Source organism: Onychostoma macrolepis, chromosome 16 (assembly GCF_012432095.1).
Source record: "Onychostoma macrolepis isolate SWU-2019 chromosome 16, ASM1243209v1, whole genome shotgun sequence".
NCBI classification, from domain to species: domain Eukaryota; kingdom Metazoa; phylum Chordata; class Actinopteri; order Cypriniformes; family Cyprinidae; genus Onychostoma; species Onychostoma macrolepis.
Window position 1 is genome coordinate 4,521,493 of NC_081170.1, and position 20,827 is coordinate 4,542,319.

The window sequence follows — 20,827 nt, forward strand, 5'->3', positions numbered from 1 at the left end:
TGGTGTCGGTAACCAAATTTTCTCGCTTTTGTGAGATGTTACTTCCATAGTCTGATTTGACTGAAATATTGTCCAGCGAAATATTAACAAATAACATTTTACTGGGAAATTAATCAGATTACTAAAGTAAAATGGGCTGCAAGTGCCATATTATGTTAAGTGTACATTTTTCAGTGTTAAAAATAAAGGTAAAACTGATCATTTGCTTGAAAAAATACAATATTTGAGCACAATGATGAATGTGTACACAGACAGTCTTTATTGTAAAAGAGGTAGAGAATACAGGTGTTTCACTGTACAGAGAAAAGACAGCACTGTTGATATACTCATTCAAACGGTAAATAAAGACAGCAAACACACCTCATTCATATAACTGATACATACACAAACCCAGTAAAAAAGAGAAACGCACACACACACACACACGAAAAAACAAACAAACAATCTTTGGATTTTTCTCTATTGCCCCCTTCACCCAAGCCAATTCTATCTGAGCTTTGAATAAACAATATAGAGCAGTGATAACAATAATATAATAACTATAATGAAAGCAGTCTTAATGCAGTTTAAAAAGTTCCCCTTTCAACACCCAGATATTGCAGTAACAAATAGTGGAAGTTGTAATGTAGTGGAAAAGTGAAAATAAAACTAAAATAAAATACAAGACGGCAACTAAATGCCATGAACTCATCCAACTCTTCTCTCTCACACAAACACACTCATTCGTCCGAACGGAGAAAAGGGCCTTATTCATGAAACAAAAGCTCAACAAATGTATAAATTGTAACAAAATTGTATGTAAATTAGCTTTACACACACACACATAAAATATGTATGTGTGAGATATTATGACAGAAAACTGTTCTGCTCTCACTAAACTGAACGCAAAAAATAACGATTTTACGATCAATTTATTTCATGCTTCATGAATGAGGCCCATTCTTACGTAAATTACCGTATTGAATGGAATACGACAATTGTCATAAGAACAGCTTTATGAATGGTTTACATGGAAAATCTCTGCTCGTGTGTCATGAATGAGGCTCAATGTAAAGTCTGATAATGAGCTTCTAAAAACAAAATAAATGCGAAAAACTAAAACTGCATTTGGGTAGAAGAGTGACCATCATTCTTTCGTCATTCCGTGTGTCCTCCGGTATCTGAGCGGGACGCCAGCGGAAGGAGCTCATCAGTCCGAGTTGTCGGAGTGATCGCTGCCGGGTGAAGTGGCGGAGGGTGGCGTGTTCTGCTCCTGCCAGTTCCCATTAGTCTGCAGACACAGAAAACTGCTGTTAAAACCAGAAAAATAGAAGTCGTCCTGTACAGAAATCTCTAAACAAAACAATAGCATACATGCCAGAATTTAAGGCCTATTCACAGTGAGTGAAAAAACCTACTACTTATTATGCTGAAGATGTTATTTACAATGAACCGGCTTAAAGTTATAGTTGAGATCAACACGAGGGAGAAAATTCACACATTTTGATGCATGTAGGGGATTTTGCCATGTTGTTCACATTGTACTTAAAGTTACGCAGAAGCATTCACCTTTTATATTGACATTTTTAGTGATTTCACTGCAGAAGCCATATCGTAAATGCAATGCTTTCTTCTTTTAATAAGCAAAAGCTATTTTGTAAAATGATCAATTTTTATTACTAACAAAAGAACACTATTATCATTATATCAAGATATATTCCTATTTAATGCAAGTGAAATATACTGTTAGATAATAATAATAATCATCATTTTAACATTTATACTAGACTACTAATATATTATCAGTATATCAATATATTGCTATTTTACACTTATTTAAAGCAGGTGAAATCTGATAATAATCTGATTTAATTGTGAGATAATTTACATTTTTAACAACAATACACATTTTATAACAATAATAATTTAAACATTTATACAGCACTTTTTATTACTACTATTTTTATTAATAACAAATAATGTTGTAATAATGATTACATTATCATTCTCGATAATAATGTAAGACCACGTATGTGCTATTCACTTTTGTTTCTCATAAAAAATTCATGTGCCACTTCACACGTCACTCTTGATATGAATAGGCCTTAATTATAATCAACAGAGCATATGAATCCTTGCAAAGCAGCATAGCTGAGTAAAGATCACAGTGAAGTCACTTTAAAAGCAAGACTGATAGACGGCAGACACGAGCATGCATGCGATGAGCTCCTCACCCGGCTCTCTCTGGTACTATAGAGTCTTTCTGAGAAGCGTGATTGAGCGTCCTACCAGAGAGAGAGAGGAAAAGGACATTTAGGCAGAGCTGCACGGCAAAGCAAACACACAAAACCACATCGTTCCCTCTCTGAAGCAGTGAGATCCAAACACATGCACAGAGATGATGACATGCAGCGGGCCGCAGGAATGATGACTGAGTTCGGGAGAGTGGTACCTGAGCCCCCATGTGATAGGGTGGCTGCTCTCCATTCATTGGTGGAACTCCTAGGAAGCAGTCAGCTGACCCTGACAGCGAGAACGATCCTGAGCCTGGAAGAATGAGGGGTACGAGACTCAGTCATGTATGAAAAACCTTTCAAATGCCTTTTACTAGTACTACAAGTTTATATCAATTTGAATGAATTTAATTATTAAGAAGGATTTTGCACTGTGATACCAGCAGTATAAAGAGCAAACATATACCGTATTGTCCCGAATATAAGACAACCCCCCTTTTTCCAGATGTACCTTTTGGAAAAAGGCTTTTTGAAAACCAAATCTTGTTTTTTTGTTTATTTTTCTCTCTGTAAAACACATTTTTTTCTTAAATTATTTTCAAATTGCATATTTTTCCTATTTTAATTTTTGTTTTGAAAGTATGGTAAATACTGGTAAAATGTACCAACAATGACATTGAAAAATATACACTTTTTGATATACCATTGAAATAACAGGTAGCCCATCTGAATTATATAACATTTAGGCTATCAATCTCATAGTAGCCAACCAAAATTGTATTATCAGTAGAAGTGAAATCTTATTTTAGTCTTCAAATGTGGGTATAGTCTTATATTTAAAATCACTTACAGAGGAAGTTTGGTCCCATCAGGCTAACATGACAGTCACGACTTTACAACACACATTACATTACATATTTCATGGCACACTCGTTTTATGCGTTTTTGGCCCCACCTGTTGTTGTGGGTGTATTACTGACATGTCAAAGTCTAGACCCCGAATATAAGACGACAATACGGTACATACATTTTACTGTTATAGTTTCAATTATGCATTATGCAATTAACAATAGACCCTAACAGAAAGTGATTAAACATTGTGGTCTTTGTTCATCATGCACACACATCAATCAAATGGAGCAAAACAAACGAAGAGGTTATTTTAATTTTAGAAATACATATTATATTGTTATATACACACACTACTGTTCAAAAGTTTGACGCGAGGATGCAATAAATTGATCAAAAGTGACAGTAAAGACATTTATAATCATAGAAAAGATTTATCTTTTAAATAAACGCTAGACTCAATTCATCAAAGAATTCTGAAAAAAAGCTTGAGCAGCAAAACAGCATATGAGAATGATTTCTGAAGGATCATGTGACACTGAAGACTGCAGTAATGATGCTGAAAATTCAACTTTGCATCACAGGAATATATTACATTTTTAAATATATTCAAATAGAAAGCAGTTATTTTAAATTGTAATAACATATCAGTTTTTCAGTATTTTTTGATCACATAAATGCAGCTTTGGTTAGCATTAGAGATTTACAAAGTTACAATTGTGTACAGACCCTAAACTTTTGAACAGTAATATATTAAGAACATTGTATTATATTGTTCATTGTATAAATATCAATGATTCATCTCAATGAATCAAATGAAATACTTCAATATCTCTGCTGCAGTAAGCTACATGTAGGTAAATGTTGCTGTTTCTTAATATGTATTAAATATATCGCTCAGGACTAGGGGTGTGCGATATTGACAAAAAATAATATCTCGATATTTTCTGGGATTTTATCGATAATGATAATTAGATGATATTTTGTTGTATGTTATTGTGCTGACTGTCGTGGACAGCTGACTCCTAAAGTTTTTTATATTCTGTGTGGTGGTCAGTTCACAGCAGTGATAGAAATTAATCTTTTCCAATACATTTAAACTGATTTTTACATTTTATGGGCATTTTTACCTTTATAAAGCCATTTTTTCAAAAATTGTCCATTATCTTTTGAGAGCGAATTCTTACATTTTATCAGTGAATTAGAATAATAAGACTTTTGGGCAGTTACCAAGCAAATGAAATCAGTATCAACAAAATTCATCTTTGCAATGCAGAGAAAACACAGAAGCTGCATCTGAAGTGGCATTTAGATGCATTTACACACTGTTTAATGCAAGACATGAATGCATTTAACCTGCAATTACAAATGCATAAATCATGTTTTGATATATTAAACACAAAACGTTAAATACTGATATTTGAAATTATTTAAATAATAAAAGATACTTTGAATGTCAAATTAGAATCGCCAGGAGGTGGCAGCAAGTCACTGTTAATAAGTGAGTCACAGCGATCGAACAGAATCATTTAATTCATTCAGGAACGAAACACCGTCACGTTGCTCAGAGACACAAAACAGTGCTGTGGCTGTGTTTGGAGTGATTTTTGTTGTAGAAATAAAGCAGAAATAGGAAATATGGTGTCTAAAACATAAGTCTCTTAATTAACCTCTTGTTTATTGAACTGTTGTAAAAAATCAATTTTACATTTGTAATCATGGTCATTTTTTGGAGCGTTATTTTTTGTGTGAAATTGATTAACTAGGCTATATGAAGTGGTACAAAATAGCCTATATACATTTTCTGCCCCCATGTCTTTAATTTTGTGTTCATTCTAAATGTAGTGAAAGAACACACTCTACGCACGCGCACTAGTCTAGACTTGACGTAATGAATGCGTGCACTCTGTATGTGTTTTGAATGTTTTTTTCAAAATACTTGATAATGTCAAATCGCACATCGTTTAAACAACAATATATAATCGCACACCCCTACTCAGGACTATTTCAAATCTCAAAAACTAGTGTGAAAATGCCCTGTTAGAGCTAAAGACTTGAACTAACCAGTAGAGTTTGGAGTGTGGGGTGATTCCTCGCTCTGTGTCGCCCCTAAGGCCGTCTTCATGGCATACAGATTAGCCTCTTCCTGGAACTTTCCAATGTTCTTCTTATAGCGAATCCTCTTGTTACCAAACCAGTTGGACACCTGTCACGATTTCAGAGCCAAAATGAAACTGATCCATCTCTGATGACTGGACACTCCCGTAGTGGACTGAGAGCCAGGCTCCTTTCAAACGCTCAAAAGAAAACAAGCCTATTAAATAGAGAAAAATAGATCTGGTAGAGGAGCTCGTACCTGAGACATAGTGATACCGCACTGCTTGGCCAGCTCTTCTTTGGCCTCCTCGCTCGGGTAAGGGTTCGAGAGATGTGAATAGAAATACTCGTTCAGGACCTCTGTGGCCTGTTTACTAAAATTACGCCGTTTACGCCTGACAAAGCAAGAAAATGCCATAGTCAAAAAAATATTTTAATCTGAAATCAACATCTGCATGAAGAACAAACAGGGTTTCTGCAGGTTTTATGCAGATAAATGTGAGACTTTTAAAGACCAAGTAAAGAAAAATGAAGGAGTAACTTGTAGGGAACACAATATGTATGTTCTGTCAAATGTTTAAAGATTCTTAAATCAAGGTACATTTATTTGAGAAGAAAAATGACATAAGATAAGAAGTCTTGTTTTCTGTGAAACTGATCAAAATGAACTGAGTTTATGACTAAAACACGATCAAATATATGCCGATGGGCTCAGAAAAATCTATTTAATTCAAAGGGAAAAACAAGTTTTCATTCCCATTGACAGCTATTTGTTCTTGTTTTAAGCATGAACTCACTTAAATTCAGAGATGCAAACAGGTAAGGGGTGAGAAACATTGCGTGAATCGGGGGCATGCTCTACGTGGAATTTCTTTTAAAGATATTTGTTTTACATGCTCATTTTTAGTTACTTTAACGTATTTTTTAAAATATTTTTTATTATTCCTTATGTCCAAAACTGTAATTTTTCACACAAAAAAAACAATTTGACAAAAATCAAGATTTAATATATTTGGTCAAAATCCCTAGTTATAAAAGATGAAGTGCTATGCTATTTAAGACAATTTTGGCTGATTTAGCCGGCAATGCTGACCTAAAATGCAAAATGTTTGCCATCTCTCTTCACTGTTACCACATCTCAGACCTCAAATACATAAAATATTTCAGTTTTTGAAGTAAAGAGTAAAGAAAAAAAGACTATATAAAACTTACTAGCAGTTGCCAAGTGGTTATCATTCTTACTTTTCCAATACAAATAAGACCAATCTACCTTTTCATAACTGAATTTAAAAAGTTATGATCAGTCTGCAACCAGCCCCCGTTATTTATTTACACTTGTAAGATCACAAGTACCCCACCCTCACAAAAAAACTTTCTTGTTGGATCTAAGCAAATCTCATAGGTGACCTATTTTGATCTCAAAAAAGTGAGTTGTCACTGAAAGGTGAGGAGTTTGCATCTATGTAAATTTGTTCAGCCTTTCAAGACTTCTTGAGTAAATGCATCCTAATTATGTTTAGATATTTGTATTGGAAAACAAAAAAGCACAAAAGGAAAGATGTAATATCACAAAATGCCTTTTAATCCCACCTGGCATCCAGAAAGCGTGAGCGCAGTATCATGACCGCTTCACAGGTGCTCTGTTTGAGCTGCGTCTGAATGGAGCTAAACTTGCGGTGGATGATGGCCACCATGCGCTCGATCTCACGCGGAGACACAGGCCGAGTGCGAGACTGCTCCCTCAGCAGGTTCATAACATGGGTTGTGAACTCACTGCAGGCCTGGAAACAGCAATGAGGTTAGAAAGCAGCACCTTTCTGTCTGAGGACACTCAGAACCTGTGTCTTCCTGTGACAGACATACATTTTTGTCCTCACTCAAAGATAAATGCAGTGCAAACAACAGATCAAGATGTATTTCAAGCTCAATAGAGTGCAACAGTCAGGTTCCAGAAGAAAGAATCTCATTCATTTTCTCCATAGAACAACTGATTTTGAACAATAACTTATTGAGATTATTAATCAATGGTATGTGCTTTCGTTGATTGATCAATGTATTTTTTTATATAATCGTGTTCAAAAGTGGAATTCCTGATGAAAAACATGATTATCCATGATTCTGCAGAAAAATCAGTCTTCCCATGATCTCAAACTACTTAAATATTTGTATGCATAATATCCTTATTTTGCAATAAAATTAATATATAGTTTCTTTAAGTTGTTAATCTTGTCTTTTGTCCAATTTTCAAATACTTTTTGCTTAAAATCAAAGCCTCACAGCTGGTTGATTAGTTCACTTTTTTAACTCATTAATCTTTTGTGAAAAAATGAATGAGAAAAATACTTCCAGAAAGCAAGCTGCTAAATAAAAGTGGGCGTGCACTGCTGCACTCTATTATTGTGATGCAGGAATCTGGACCAATAAGATTTCGCTGTGGGCATGGCTACCCAGCACAATGACAGCGTTATGTACCTGCTCGTATTTTTCCAGCTCTGTGTGGTAAATGTTCCGAATTTGGCTCAACTTGCTTTTATAGTCGGAGTGCTCCAGTGAGCTGTCAGGTGACATCCCGCCAGAGCTGGTTGCGGCAGAGACCGCGGCGGCAGCTCCGCCTCCCTTCTCTGGACCGGCCACACCTTCGGCCAGCAGCATGTTGTCCAATCGCACGAGCTGTGGGTCTGGAGGCTCCTCCTCCTGAGCATTTCTCATGGAAAGACCTGCAAATAAGAAATTTATTCATTAAAGGATTCATCCATTCACTGATTTTCAAGCAGCTTTGTATTGTTGCAATGTCGGTAGTATAAGTAAATGAACATTGTGTATTGTTTTTATGTGTAAAAAAAAAAAATTAAAATATATTTATTTGTCAGCAAAGGTCTGCCGTATTACAAGTTTTACAACTTTTATGAAATCTACAAATTGTACTTTCACATTTTTGTATCCCTGCTCAAGTGTAGTCTGATCAAACCCAGTGCATTATGGGCAATGAAGCGTTTCCATGTTTGTTTGTTTTTCACCACAGCCCTTTTCCTCTAGGAATTCATGATTCATGATTCAAAAATAAAAATGACCCCTTTAATATTCACCATATTATGTTTACTTTTAATAATGCAGATGCCTAATTGTACAACACTGGTATTAGCACTTCAAATGTAAGAAATTCTGCATGTGAATAGTATGCATAACAATAAAACACATTAACAGATATATAATAAAAATATATAATTATACAAACTGTACTGTAATGACTGTTTATTTGAAGGCAATACCAAATTATTCGTCAATGTTCATGCTGTAAACTATTTTTGAGTTATTAAACTTTAAAGCAGAGAGTAAATAAGATATTCAAGACCGATTTTTCTTAAAACTACATTTGGGTTAACTTATTTAAAACCCTTTTCAAGGGTGTCAACACTATATCAATTTTCTCAGAGGAGTAAAAATAGTACAATCTAATATTTTTGATACTGTAATGGCAGTCAATGATCTACAAGATAAATATGAATTTGAATTCATTTCAATTTATTCCCTGGAGCAACACAAGGTTAAGTGCTTCAGTCAAGGGCAAAACATTAAGCAGGATGACTCATTTTGACAGTTCCTGTGTCATCACTACTTAACATTGCAGCCACCCAAGTACTGCTTTATTCTATAACACATAGTCTGAATAGGAGAGATTTTATTTTTAGTTATATACTTTACAAAATGTTTCAAGACAGCACTGTGCAATAAACAGTGAACCGCACAGGCAGTACTGTATGATTAATGGCACACAGCATGCAATACCACAGGCTGTAAGGGAGCGTGCCAAACCACGGAAATTAAAAGACTCCATTAGGCACAACGCCATTTAATTACTAACCATCACAGTAAACATTTCAGTCCTCTTATGGGACTTCCTAAACTTTTCATACAAACCAATGTTTTTTGCGCAATTATTAATAGTTCAATTCTTGCCTGCAAATAATAGGATGCTGCATGCAAATAAAAAGGTTTGTTTTGATATACTGGACCAATTACGACTTTATTGTTGTACTGATATTCTAATGCATGCAAATGTGGTATCACATGCAAAAAATAGGGTTTGAGATAATATCGCTAAAATAGTGCTGAGAAACATTTTCATTTGGTACTCAGGAACTGCAAATGTGGTCTTTAGACAAACCAGAAACCATTTGTTATTGGTGTGCTAATTGTGCTGTTTAAAACATTTTAATGCATGCAACTAATTTAGAATAACATGCAAATAACACGGTCTGAGACTGTTTTTTTTGGTATAAGATAGCTATTATTATTAAAGAGCAACTTCAATTTTTAAAAGCTGCAAACCTGGTCAACCCCATAATCTTTATGCTATTGTTGAGTAAAAAACAACAATTTTAACATTCAAATCATGCAAAACTTCATGCAAACTCCAGGGTTTGAGAATAGATTTATGAACTAGAATAAAACATAAATGAAATTTTACAATTATTGTATTTTTATGATGTGTACACTCTCTGGCTTTGTTCTTGCAGAACATGGCGCCTGTGCCGACTCCAATGCCAACTTTTAAACCAATTATAAAGTTGCAGTTATGCTATTTACCACTTACAAAACAAAATGCATGTCCATTACTCACCAGTTTTCTCTTTAATTTCGCACAGGACGCTGAATAAAGCCGGTTTCATCCGATGACAGTTTAAAGCGTGTTTTCTGTCACAAAATAACAAACAAAAGTCAGTTAGCTAACATTAGCATGCTACCGATGTAACAGTGACAGCAAGACTCGCGTTAAATATATAAAGCCTAAAATCGCGTTGCTGTTGAAAATATAATATGTCACAACCTCCCTTTATATATACTTTTTTTTTTTACTATATTCAAACCTTATTACCCATTTCGATTCTCATGACACATTAGCCTTTCACCTTAGCTTCAGGCAGTGATTTGTGTTATTGTAAAATGAATAAAAATAAAGTTACTCCTGTAATAAGATAAATAAAAAATAAATAGATTTGCGTACATCTAATAGCGAATTGTTATTTTGCAACGTATATATTGCAAAATTTAAGAAAAAGAGTTTGTTTGAAGTCAAGAAAAACGTAAACAATAGCAGCTAAGTCCGTGAACTTCAGCACACATTCTAATAATTGTTTTAACAGTGATAACATTTGACATTTTAGGCCTTGTTAAATCAAATAAAAGTGTATTTAAGCAGATTAAAGACTAAATTATGTCATTAAAAAGGTTAGATAATAGATTACACTATGTTTTAGCATACCCTTGTCTCACGCGATCGTTAGCTCAATGCTAAACTTGTAAGTTTTCAAAGAAATAATTTTAACTAACTCACTTTGCTTGAGCTTCGTCTAAACTTTGGTCGGTAATCGTCATGATCTGTTGCAGGATATCTCCAATGTCTCGGCGGTTGTCGTGTCCATTTTCGGTGCCTTCGAGGCCCGCTGGGTCTCCATCGGGGCGGTGTTGAGAAGGCGGGTGCACCGGGTTAAGGGGATGCATTCCCGGGTGGATGTTCAACCCGAGACCGCGGCTTGCGCTGGGCCCGTTGCCTGTGATGGGTTGCTGCGGCTGCAACATCCTGAGCAGTAGGCTACATTAATCTAGCTGAGTGTGTCAGACTGTGAGTGAGTGTGTGTCCATGCATCACCACTCTGGAGTCCCCTAGCGATTGACACATAAAAAACGTGCCCTTGCATGGAAATAGACGTTCTGCAAATGCAAAGTCAAGATATGAGTACATTGTGACCACGCAGTCCTATTGCATGGGTCAAAACAGTATGAAAACACACAGAGGTGAAATTAAATGACGCCTCATCTAACCGAGTCCATGAAACATATGGAAACATACTTCCAAGGAAAATGTAGCCTAAATGCACAAATATGGAGAAGTTCAGGGTTTTTGTGAATAAATCTCACAAAACAGGTCAGGAACATGTTCAGATTGCATTTCATAGCAAAATTAATTAAAAGGAAATGTAAACGTGATTATGCTTTAATTTATGCCAATTTAAAGAAGAAGAAAAAAAACATTTGAATTGAAAGTGGAATTAAAAACGTATTCAAAAAAGTAAAACATCCAGATGATTTAGATGGAAATGGTAGAAACTGGCTTAATTATAATTAAGATAATATAAATAAAATAATCTTAAAATAAGTTTATTTGTTTTCTTATTTATTTATTCATTCATTCATTCATTTACATTTACTTACATTTATGCATTTAGCAGACGCTTTTATCCGAAGCGACTTACATTGCATTCAAGTTACAGTTTTTACATTTTATCAGCTCTTGCTTTTCCTGGGAAAGTTTGTTTGTTTGCTTCAAGGGTGAAATGTGAACTTTGGTCATCTTCTTGACCATTTTCATGATATTCACTCTTTTATTAAGGCACAGTTTTACTTCTAAATTATGAAATGTGATATTCTTGCATGTACTGGGTTGCTCAACATATACAAAATTCCTTTCTGCAAGTGCATAGTTTACATGTCATCATGTCACGGCCTGGAGGCTTTAGGTCTTCAGTGTAATCAACAGGGGAAGAAACAGGACATGTTTCTTGGTGCTAAATGGCACATGAATGTCAAGTATCTTATTTTAAATTCTAGACACTCAATCGTCTTCTCCTCTATGCTCAAGTCTTACGCTATATCACCAAGTCTAACTTCTCCTTTTGATGGTAGTCAACAGGAAATCTGCAAAACCACAGACTGTGTTAAACAAACAGGCCGCCAGTTTCAACATGCAACACTTTCAGAGCTTTTGAGCGTCAGCAGCACACATTTTCCCATACGTATGATTATAAAATAGTTTAGCATTTGAATAAAAGTGGGTTTAAAGGGAGCAGACTGCATCATGCACTTCTATAGTGCATTTCTATATGTGAACCTATTCCACTAGTTAAACTGAAACGGGCCAAATAAATAGGGGTGGATCAGGGCCATAAGAGAGGAACAGGAAGAGACAGAGCAAGCAGACTGTGAAGCAGTGAAGTTGTCGATGCATCGTGTCAGCTTTTAGCTCTTTTCAGATTCGTTTGTGAGAAACACTCACAGTTTAGCAGAGATATGTGGGAGTTAATACATGTTCGTACACGGAGGTGAGATGAATGTGGGCTTTACTTGACATTCCGCTGAGAGGACCTCATTTTAACTCGTCTAAGGTTGAGAAGGTAAGCAGGGCCGTAAAATGTCACCCACTATCTAAGTCGAAATAAGTACAGATACATGTTATAACTATATTATAACAACTATGTTGTGCGCTGAAAACGTTTTATCTAAGATTAGTTGTCATATGTCATGTTCTACCACAGACTACGCTTTGACTGATAGATAAAACGTGGCGTTATAAATGATAAACATACTTTAGAGACAGTATATGTTGATTACATGCATGGCTGTTCAGTGTCTCTCAATGTCTCAACTTGTTCAATATATGGAAATGAGGGATCTGTAACTTCATACTTTTTATAGGCTCTCATATTTTCTTCCACGGAGAGCTCAGAAGAAGCTACGATGAACTGCTCAGAGGTCAAAGTTAAAACCTCGGTGGACAAGCAGTTGGAACCTCTTCTCATTCTCGAAGAGGGGGATGAACCTTCGGATGTGATAAACAACACAGAGAGAGGAAGGACCGTACTGAGAGTTAGGACGACTGATGAAAACACAAAAGATGACATTAGAGAAGCCACAGAGGGAAGTTCACATGATCACAACAATGTCCAAGTAGGAAAAGGTGAAAGTGAAGCAACGCAGGCAGAAATAGATGAGGAGAGGAATGTAACTCTGGAAAGTCAACAAGAAGAGAAGGTGGAAGATCACGCGGGGTGTGAAAATATTGCGAAAACAGACAAGGGATCACCAGACGGGACGGCTGCGGGACCAGAGAAGATGCTACAAGCAGAGACTCAAGACAAACCGAGCGCTCAAGCAGAAGTAAAACTGCGGCCCAAAGACAGACTCAGCCCTGACGATGCAAAACTAACGGTAACGTTTAATAATTATCCTAAATTTAATAGTGTGCCTAATTGCATTAAGAAGACACCATGAAATGGCTTGACAAGTGCAGGTTTCTTTCCAGCGTTGATGTATTTCCTATTGAATCAGTAAGTGGGCGGGACCTTTGAAGTTCTTCTCGTTTTTTGGTTTTAAGCCAATAGGTGTTAGCTACAGCTAGGAAATTTTAATTCTAGAAATTTGAATCATTTTATTATAATAAATAAATATTTTATTATTTCATTATTTATTATATTAGCATATAGACTACTTTTCAAAAGTTTGGCGTTGGAGTTTAATGTTTTTATAAAGTAAAAGCGGTAATGTTATTTTCTGTCTGTATATGTTTTAAAAATGTAATTTATTCCTGTGACGCAAAGCTTATTTTCAGCATCAGTATCATTGATCCAGTCTTCAGTGTAATATGATTCTTCAGAAGGCATTTTAATATGCTGAATTGCTGCTCAAGAAACATTTCTCATTATTATCAATGTTGAAATCAGTTGTACTGTTTCATATTGTTATGGACACAGTGATGCATTTCCCCCCCCCCAGGATTCTTTGATGAATAGAAAGTTAAAAAAGACAGCATTTATTTAAAATAGACATTTTATGTAACATTATACATGCCTTTACTGTCACTTTTTCTTTAAAGTGCACCCTTGCTGAATAAAAGTATTAATATAATAATAAAAAATAAAAAAAAGTTTGACCAGTGCTGTAAATGAGTCTCAAAGCTAACAGGCATGGACTAACATTATTTAAAAAGCTTCACATAAAGAAGGCTGATCGTTACTTAAGTTGTCATGGGATTAGAAAGCCTTTTGTTTTCTTCAGAATTTTTAATTTTTCAAGTATTTGGAAATTTTCTTTTAAAAGGAATTTACGAAAATACAAAAGTATAGTCCTGAAATTTGCAAGCTGACACATCCCATTATTTATTAAGCATTTAAAATCAACATTATAAAGTGTACGCCACTTCTGTAATATTTCTAATATTCTAATATTTTTAATATATATTTAATATTCTTAATGAGTGAAAAATTATATACATCAAGAAAAGGGCCTTGATTTTATCCTTCAGGAACTGATTGTGTTAAGGGGACACTACTTTTCTAAGCAATCTGACTTTTGGAAATTAAGCTATATTATGGATGGACTCTTTCGAATTTAAGGGATATTTCACCTAAAAATGAAAATTCTGTCACCATTTATTCATCCTTATGTCATTTCAAACCTGTATGAGCTTCTTTCTTCTGTTGAACATGAAAGAAAATACATTTTGAATTATATTGGTAACCAAACAGTTGGCGGAGGCTATAAATGGAAAAAAAAATATTATGGAAGTCAATGGCTACCAGCAACTGTTTGGTTACCAACATTCTTCAGAATATCTTCTTTTACGCTCAGCAGATGAAAGAAGCTCATACAGGTTTGGAACAACATGACGGGGAGTAAATGAGGACAGAATTTTCATTTTGGGTAAAAGGATTTGATATGATGATGTGCTCAGGTTCACAGGATATCTCCAGATTTCCCAGACGCTTTGTGTGAGCTGTTGTTCACGTTACAAGAGGGCCGGCGGCTCAATGACCAGCGCTGCTCGTTCCGTCTGGAGCACCGCAGGAGATGTTACTCGGAGCCCAGCACACCTCGCCACAGCCAGAGAGGTGAAGAGACACTATCTGAACGCATTTCTTCACGCAATCACACGCAGGGCTCTCATGAACCGTGTCTTTCCATACAGTGGTGTTCTCCTCCATGACGTCCCTGCAGAAGGAGGAGTTCTTCGATTTGTTGGCGATTTCTCAGGGTCGTCGACTGGATGACCAGCGAGCAGACCTCCAGGACGTTCCCTCTGCCCCCCCACCTCCGCTGGCCAAAGCCAAACAGAGGAAGAGCAGCTGGAAGATCCCAGAGGTCACCCGGACCGTTCCCACGCAAACACCCAAAGAGGACTTTTACAACATGATCGTCAACACACAAGTGAGCGCTGTTTAGCACTGCTGGAATACACACATACATGTGTGTCTTTGTGTCAGGAAACTTTTCTTTGCTTTTTGCTAACTTCACTTAACACAGAGGTTCTCTAACTTGTTGATGCCAAGGGCCCCAAATATAATGGGGACCCCATTCCAAATATATTACATAGGCAGATGTATATGTGCAAAAAGACAAATAGTAAAAGTAATTTGTTTGTTTTTATTATGGGCACAAAAAGACCATAATTAATATACTTATATATTAATACTCATCATTTCTGGTCAGTAATAACAAATCAGTAAAGGTCTTTTAAATGTAACATTTTTAATTTGTAAAATTATTATTATTATTACTACTACTATTAATTGCAACATGTTTATGATTAATATCACAATGTATGGTCAGTAATGTCAAATTGGTAAAAGCGAATGTTTTTGATTTCTAAAATTATTATTCTGTTCACTTTTTAATAATAATAGTAATATTATTATAATATAAAAAAAATCATTTTTATTTTTTTTTTAAATCACAAAACGTTTATAATCAATATAATCATTTTTGGTCAGTAATGTCAAATTGGCAAAGGCTAATGTTTCTGATTTCTAAAATAATTATAATTATATATCATTATATTAAAAGTATTATTATTATTATTATTATTAACAATAATTTCAAAATGTTCATAATTATTATAATAATTTATGGCCAGTAATGTCAAATTGGTTAATGTTTTGATTTCTACAATTATTATTGTATTAACTTTTAATACTACTATTTATAATATATATTAAAAATCTTCTTTTTAATCACAAAACATTTATAATCAGTAAAATAATTTCTGATCAGTAATGTCAAATAGGTAAAGGCTAATGTTATTATTATTATATTTATTATATAATTATTATTTAAAAAGTATTATTATTATTAATGGATTTCTTTTTATTTTGCCAGGCCCAGGGGCGGCTGGAGGAGCAGCGCAGTGCAGCTCCAGGACCGATGGACGATGAAGATTTCTTTTCTTTGTTGCTGAAGGTCCAGGGCGGAAGAATGGATGAACAGAGAACGGAGTTCAAGCCTGTTCATTAATAGATGATATGATGAGCTGAGAATCAAACCGGAGGTTCCTGCTTTACTGGGTCTGTTACAGTGTGTGTGAGTTTATCGTGGCAGACTCTTTCCTGTCCAAATAACTATAAAGATCAGACTACCAGTATAAGAATACTTGCACTACTTCTCAACATTGCTACATTCACTGCGCTTGAACTCATAGCTCCAAAATGAGTGGGAGAGTCACAGAATAGCTCTTGCTTGAAAGATAAAGGTCATTTGAAGGATCTCTGCCTCTTTATGTATATGCAATAAAATGGAAATAAATGTTTAAATGTGAATTATAAAGTTTACTTTTATTATGAGAAGATATGTAAACTCAAGAGCACAGATGAAACATTTCTCAAGTCGTAGTAAGATTTAACCGAGTTCCACTGCCTTACATCCCAGATTCAGCCACTAGATGGCGACAGAGACTAAGCATTTTAATCTCACTTGCGTATCATAAAGGAACCACATGCATATACACACACACACACACACACACATATATGTATGTATATATATATATATATATATATATATATATATATATATATATGAAGAGTTCAGATGCAAAAGCCTCTAAGTGCCATCTGAAATTTTCTTCTAAAATGAGCATTTTATCAGGCTCCTATATTTATGTTTAGTTATTTAACTTTAATTGCATAGAAAAGGACCTATGCATTGCCATTAACTGAACCTAAACACAGGAGCCTGATAAAAATGCTCATTTTAGATGAAAATTTCAGACGGCACTTAGAGGCTTTTGCATCTGAACTCTTCATATATATATATATATATATATATATATATATATATATATAATTTGTTAAATCATATATTTTAAATATATCATAAATACATTTTATCACCAATATATTTTGAGTTTTTACAATATATTTCGTAAAATATAAAAAAATTTTTTTTTTTGCCAAATGGGCCTAATAAATTAAATTTTTTATACATTTTGCAAAATCATATATTTTAAATATATCATAAATACATTTGATCAGCAATATATTTTGGGCTCAGTTTATAATAATATTACGTATTATTTTAGTGTATGATCAGTAATGGTGTCCACTTATAATACAATACAGCAGGCCCAAAAACTATTTGTACATTTAAAAAAATATAATAAAGATTATTGCTGTAGATAATAAAATAGGACAACAAATGGGATTATTTTAAAGAAAGATATTCAAGAAAGCACATTTTTCAAACAAAACATTTCTGAAAAAATAACTTCTTTAAAAGATCTTAAAATCAATAAATATAGTGTTCAAAGACAAAAAAAAAGAAAAAAAGAGAAAAGGTGAAGGCTTCTTCTGTGAGTCAGATCTCATTAAATTCCCTGTTCTTTGGTGATGGAGGTGAGCAGATGTGAAGGGACACGCGACTCTGACTTCAAACTAAAACATGTGGATTCAACACACGCTGAAGGTCACACATGATGTTCCTTCTCATCGGACTGCTGCTTAATGAGGCGCTTCATTGAGGGAGAGCACGATACTTGTCAGGTGTTATTCACAAATCACCAGCTATGCTGTTAACATTGGTAATTAGCATTTTTCATGCCTGGTTTTACACGAGCTTCCCCTGCGGCGATCAGGTTTGTGAACATGACGCTGCCTGCGCATTACCAGCAATTTGTGTTCAATTACATGATCATGAGGCAGAAAATATTTGCAAAAAAGGTGGCATGTCAATATGCACAGGTTTGGAAATGCTTTCATTAAATGTAATGCTTTCAATAAGTTCAGTTATATATAAATGTAAATAAAATATTAAATATCAAAGATATAGATACAAATTAATTTTAGAATTCTTCATTACTTTGCTTAGTAAAAAATATATTAATGATGAATTGTAAATAAATATAAATAAATTAGTACATATATATATATATATATATATATGACCCTGGACGACAAAACCAGTCTTAAGTGTCAATTTTTCGAAATTGAGATTTATACATCTTATGAAAGCTGAATAAATAAGCTTTCCATTGATGTGTGGTTTGTTAGGATCGGGCAATATTTGGCTGAGATACAACTATTTGAAAATCTGGAATCTGAGGGTGCAAAAAAGCAAAATATTGAGAAAATCACCTTTAAAGTTGTCCAAATAAAGTTCTTAGCAATGCATATTACTAATCAAAAATTAAGTTTTGATACATTTATGGTAAGAAATTGACTAAATATCTTCATAGAACATGATCTTTACTTAATATCCTAATGATTTTTGGCATAAAAGAAAAATCTATAATTTTGACCCATACAATGTATTTTTGGCTATTGCTACAAATATACCCCAGCAACTTAAGACTGGTTTTGTGGTCCAGGGTCACATATAATAATATATAGATTGAAAAAAAGACAAATAAATATTTTACCAAGTCATTAAGTGCCATGTTTCATTATAATATATCGTATAATATTATTATTTCATATTCATATATATTATGTGTTTTTGATGAATGTTAATGTTTTCAGTGAGGTGTTACACATTTCCTCCACTGAATGCTGAACTCTGAAAGCTCAGACTGAATTCAGTCTCCATAAGAGACGAGCAGCCGTTCTTTATGAGCCACAGTCAGCGTTTGCGCTGAAGATATAGTCTTGTAGTAAATAAGAGCGTCAGGCCTGAGCTCGCCTCCTTGACCCTCTTTGACCCCTCCGCTCACCTGTGACCTCCGCTGCGTCCCGCAGGGCTCGGGATTCTCTGCGTGACGCCCGGCTGGAGAGAGAGTCAGTAGGGTGTTATAAATGCATTAGAATGAGTTTTCAGTTTAGCATGCACAGTTTTATTTATCCTTTTGAAATGTCACTGGCTCTGCATGTATTACCACATTGAAACAAGCATAATCGAGCACAACCATATCTGTGCCAAATTTATGTGGCTCTTTAAAACTGCTTTATTAAACCGGTCCCGCATGCTGATCACTCAATACAGCATTACAGAAATGTTATCGCTGATTTCACGCCTTCCTGAGAAATACTTATTCACACTTAATGAATTTGCTTGATAAAATATGAATGTATATAAATAATATATATATAAAGTAACTGTCAAAGATATACATATAAATACACTGAAATACAATGAATTTGCTCAATCAAAAAAAAATTCTAAATATTATTGTATAATAATTAACAATTATAAAATGCACATTATTTATTTTATATCTAATAAATTATTTTATCATTAAAAATGTAAAATAAATACATATATAGGAAAATGCCACTTAACGAATTTGCTTAGTAAAAATATATGAACAAAAATGTATAAATATAAATACACTCAAACTATTATATCAGAAATATTGTGATATAATAATTAATCTAGAATTTGCTTGGTAAAAATATATGAAAAAATATTACATTACATTACATTATATTAATTTATAATTATAATTATATTATAATGCTATATTAGAAATATATTATTATTTATTATTACTTATTATATAAATGAATTATAAATAATTACATAATAATTATCCATGATACAATATTTATTTATTTTTATTTGTTATTGTATATATTATATAAAACAAAAACCTGCACCACAAAAGGAAGGAACTAAAACTGTTAAATCCAGATCATGTTGTGAAAGTCCAGTCGCTCTGGCCTCACCCAAACCCCCGCATCAGTCCGATTCATCTGAGTGTATCTTCTGAAACCCACAATAACTGAGCGGGTTGTGCTCACGGTCGAGGAGGCTCTGGCAGACTCTTACAGCTGCTTCATGTTTCCTCAAATTAAAGAAATCTGTTGCAGGAAGATTAGATGGCCCCGAACACGAGCACGCTTTCTGACAGAGCCTGTCAGCGGCAGCTGTGTTTCCTGAACCAAACGTGATTATGATTTATTGCCGTATTTTTGTGAGATGAGGAAACACGGACTCAATATGATTTCTTCTAAACAATGTCATTAGTTTTTGCATAAATACAAGAGCAAAAAAAAAATCGGCACCAGAGACTGTATCAGACTTTAGCATACAACATACACAAAAAAAAGCAAGAGTATCTATACTAAAAAGGGATTTTTACTGTTATGTGTTGATATTTTTATTAGTATTATTATATCTCAATCTCAATATCTATTATTATATCTCAATAGCAGGGCATGTTGTCACATGTTTTCAATAAACACTTTTGCTGGACAATAACCGTGGAACGTTCAAAACGTCTGTGCAAGTCTTTGTATGTCACATCATAGATGACCCTTTAAATAATAAATATAAATATTATTATATATTGTATTAACAATAAATTCATATATATATATATTATATTAAATATCTATAAAATATATACATGAATTGTCAAAGAAATAGATAGGAATACATTTCAGAAACATGCCATTTAATCAATTTAATCAAAAAATTACAATGTATGTTTCTCTTAATGTGGATTTGTAAATAAATGTATATTAAAGTTATATGATAATTAACAAAAGTCCAGCCATTGATCTGGGACTGATCAATCTATCAGAAATGTGTTGATCTTTTTATTATATCCCATTGTGACAACGCCCTGCTAGTGGGGCATGTTGTCACAAAAACTTAACATGTTCAGTTCTTTTTTTGCTGGATAT

The 20,827-nt window shown here is 34.1% G+C and overlaps 2 protein-coding genes across 3 annotated transcripts; one reads left to right on the forward strand and one right to left on the reverse strand.

The window, feature by feature from the left end:
• Positions 1-238: 238 nt before the first annotated feature.
• Positions 239-10,929, reverse strand: pbx2 (pre-B-cell leukemia homeobox 2). Of its 2 annotated transcripts, XM_058747536.1 has the most exons (9): positions 10,495-10,929; positions 9,781-9,854; positions 7,632-7,876; positions 6,750-6,940; positions 5,419-5,554; positions 5,127-5,268; positions 2,432-2,526; positions 2,214-2,264; positions 239-1,270 (listed from the first exon to the last, which is right to left on the reverse strand). In XM_058747536.1, exons 1-9 carry the CDS (start codon positions 10,737-10,739, stop codon positions 1,190-1,192), a joined length of 1,260 nt encoding a protein of 419 aa, XP_058603519.1. In that variant the 5' UTR covers positions 10,740-10,929; the 3' UTR covers positions 239-1,189. The 2 variants fall into 2 exon arrangements, with proteins under 2 accessions (XP_058603519.1, XP_058603520.1); XM_058747537.1 differs by lacking the exon at positions 2,214-2,264 and having other exon boundaries at positions 10,495-10,925.
• A 1,175-nt stretch (positions 10,930-12,104) lies between these two features.
• Positions 12,105-16,532, forward strand: LOC131521889 (G-protein-signaling modulator 1). The gene is made up of 5 exons (XM_058747008.1): positions 12,105-12,331; positions 12,633-13,145; positions 14,668-14,824; positions 14,902-15,140; positions 16,089-16,532. Exons 1-5 carry the CDS (start codon positions 12,269-12,271, stop codon positions 16,221-16,223), a joined length of 1,107 nt encoding a protein of 368 aa, XP_058602991.1. The 5' UTR covers positions 12,105-12,268; the 3' UTR covers positions 16,224-16,532.
• The last annotated feature ends 4,295 nt before the right edge of the window (positions 16,533-20,827 follow it).

Bases quoted from the DNA above. Each gene is read 5' to 3' on its own strand.
- pbx2 (XM_058747536.1), bottom strand. From the start codon at position 10,739: ATGTTGCAGCCGCAGCAACCCATCACAGGCAACGGGCCCAGCGCAAGC. The intron at 9,855-10,494 runs GTGAGTTAGTTA...ATTTTGTGACAG, and splicing joins TTAGACGAAGCTCAAGCAAA to AAAACACGCTTTAAACTGTC. The intron at 1,271-2,213 runs GTGAGGAGCTCA...CTGTGTCTGCAG, and splicing joins ATAGTACCAGAGAGAGCCGG to ACTAATGGGAACTGGCAGGA.
- LOC131521889 (XM_058747008.1), top strand. From the start codon at position 12,269: ATGTGGGCTTTACTTGACATTCCGCTGAGAGGACCTCATTTTAACTCG. The intron at 13,146-14,667 runs GTAACGTTTAAT...TGATGTGCTCAG, and splicing joins CTGACGATGCAAAACTAACG to GTTCACAGGATATCTCCAGA. The intron at 14,825-14,901 runs GTGAAGAGACAC...CTTTCCATACAG, and splicing joins ACCTCGCCACAGCCAGAGAG to TGGTGTTCTCCTCCATGACG.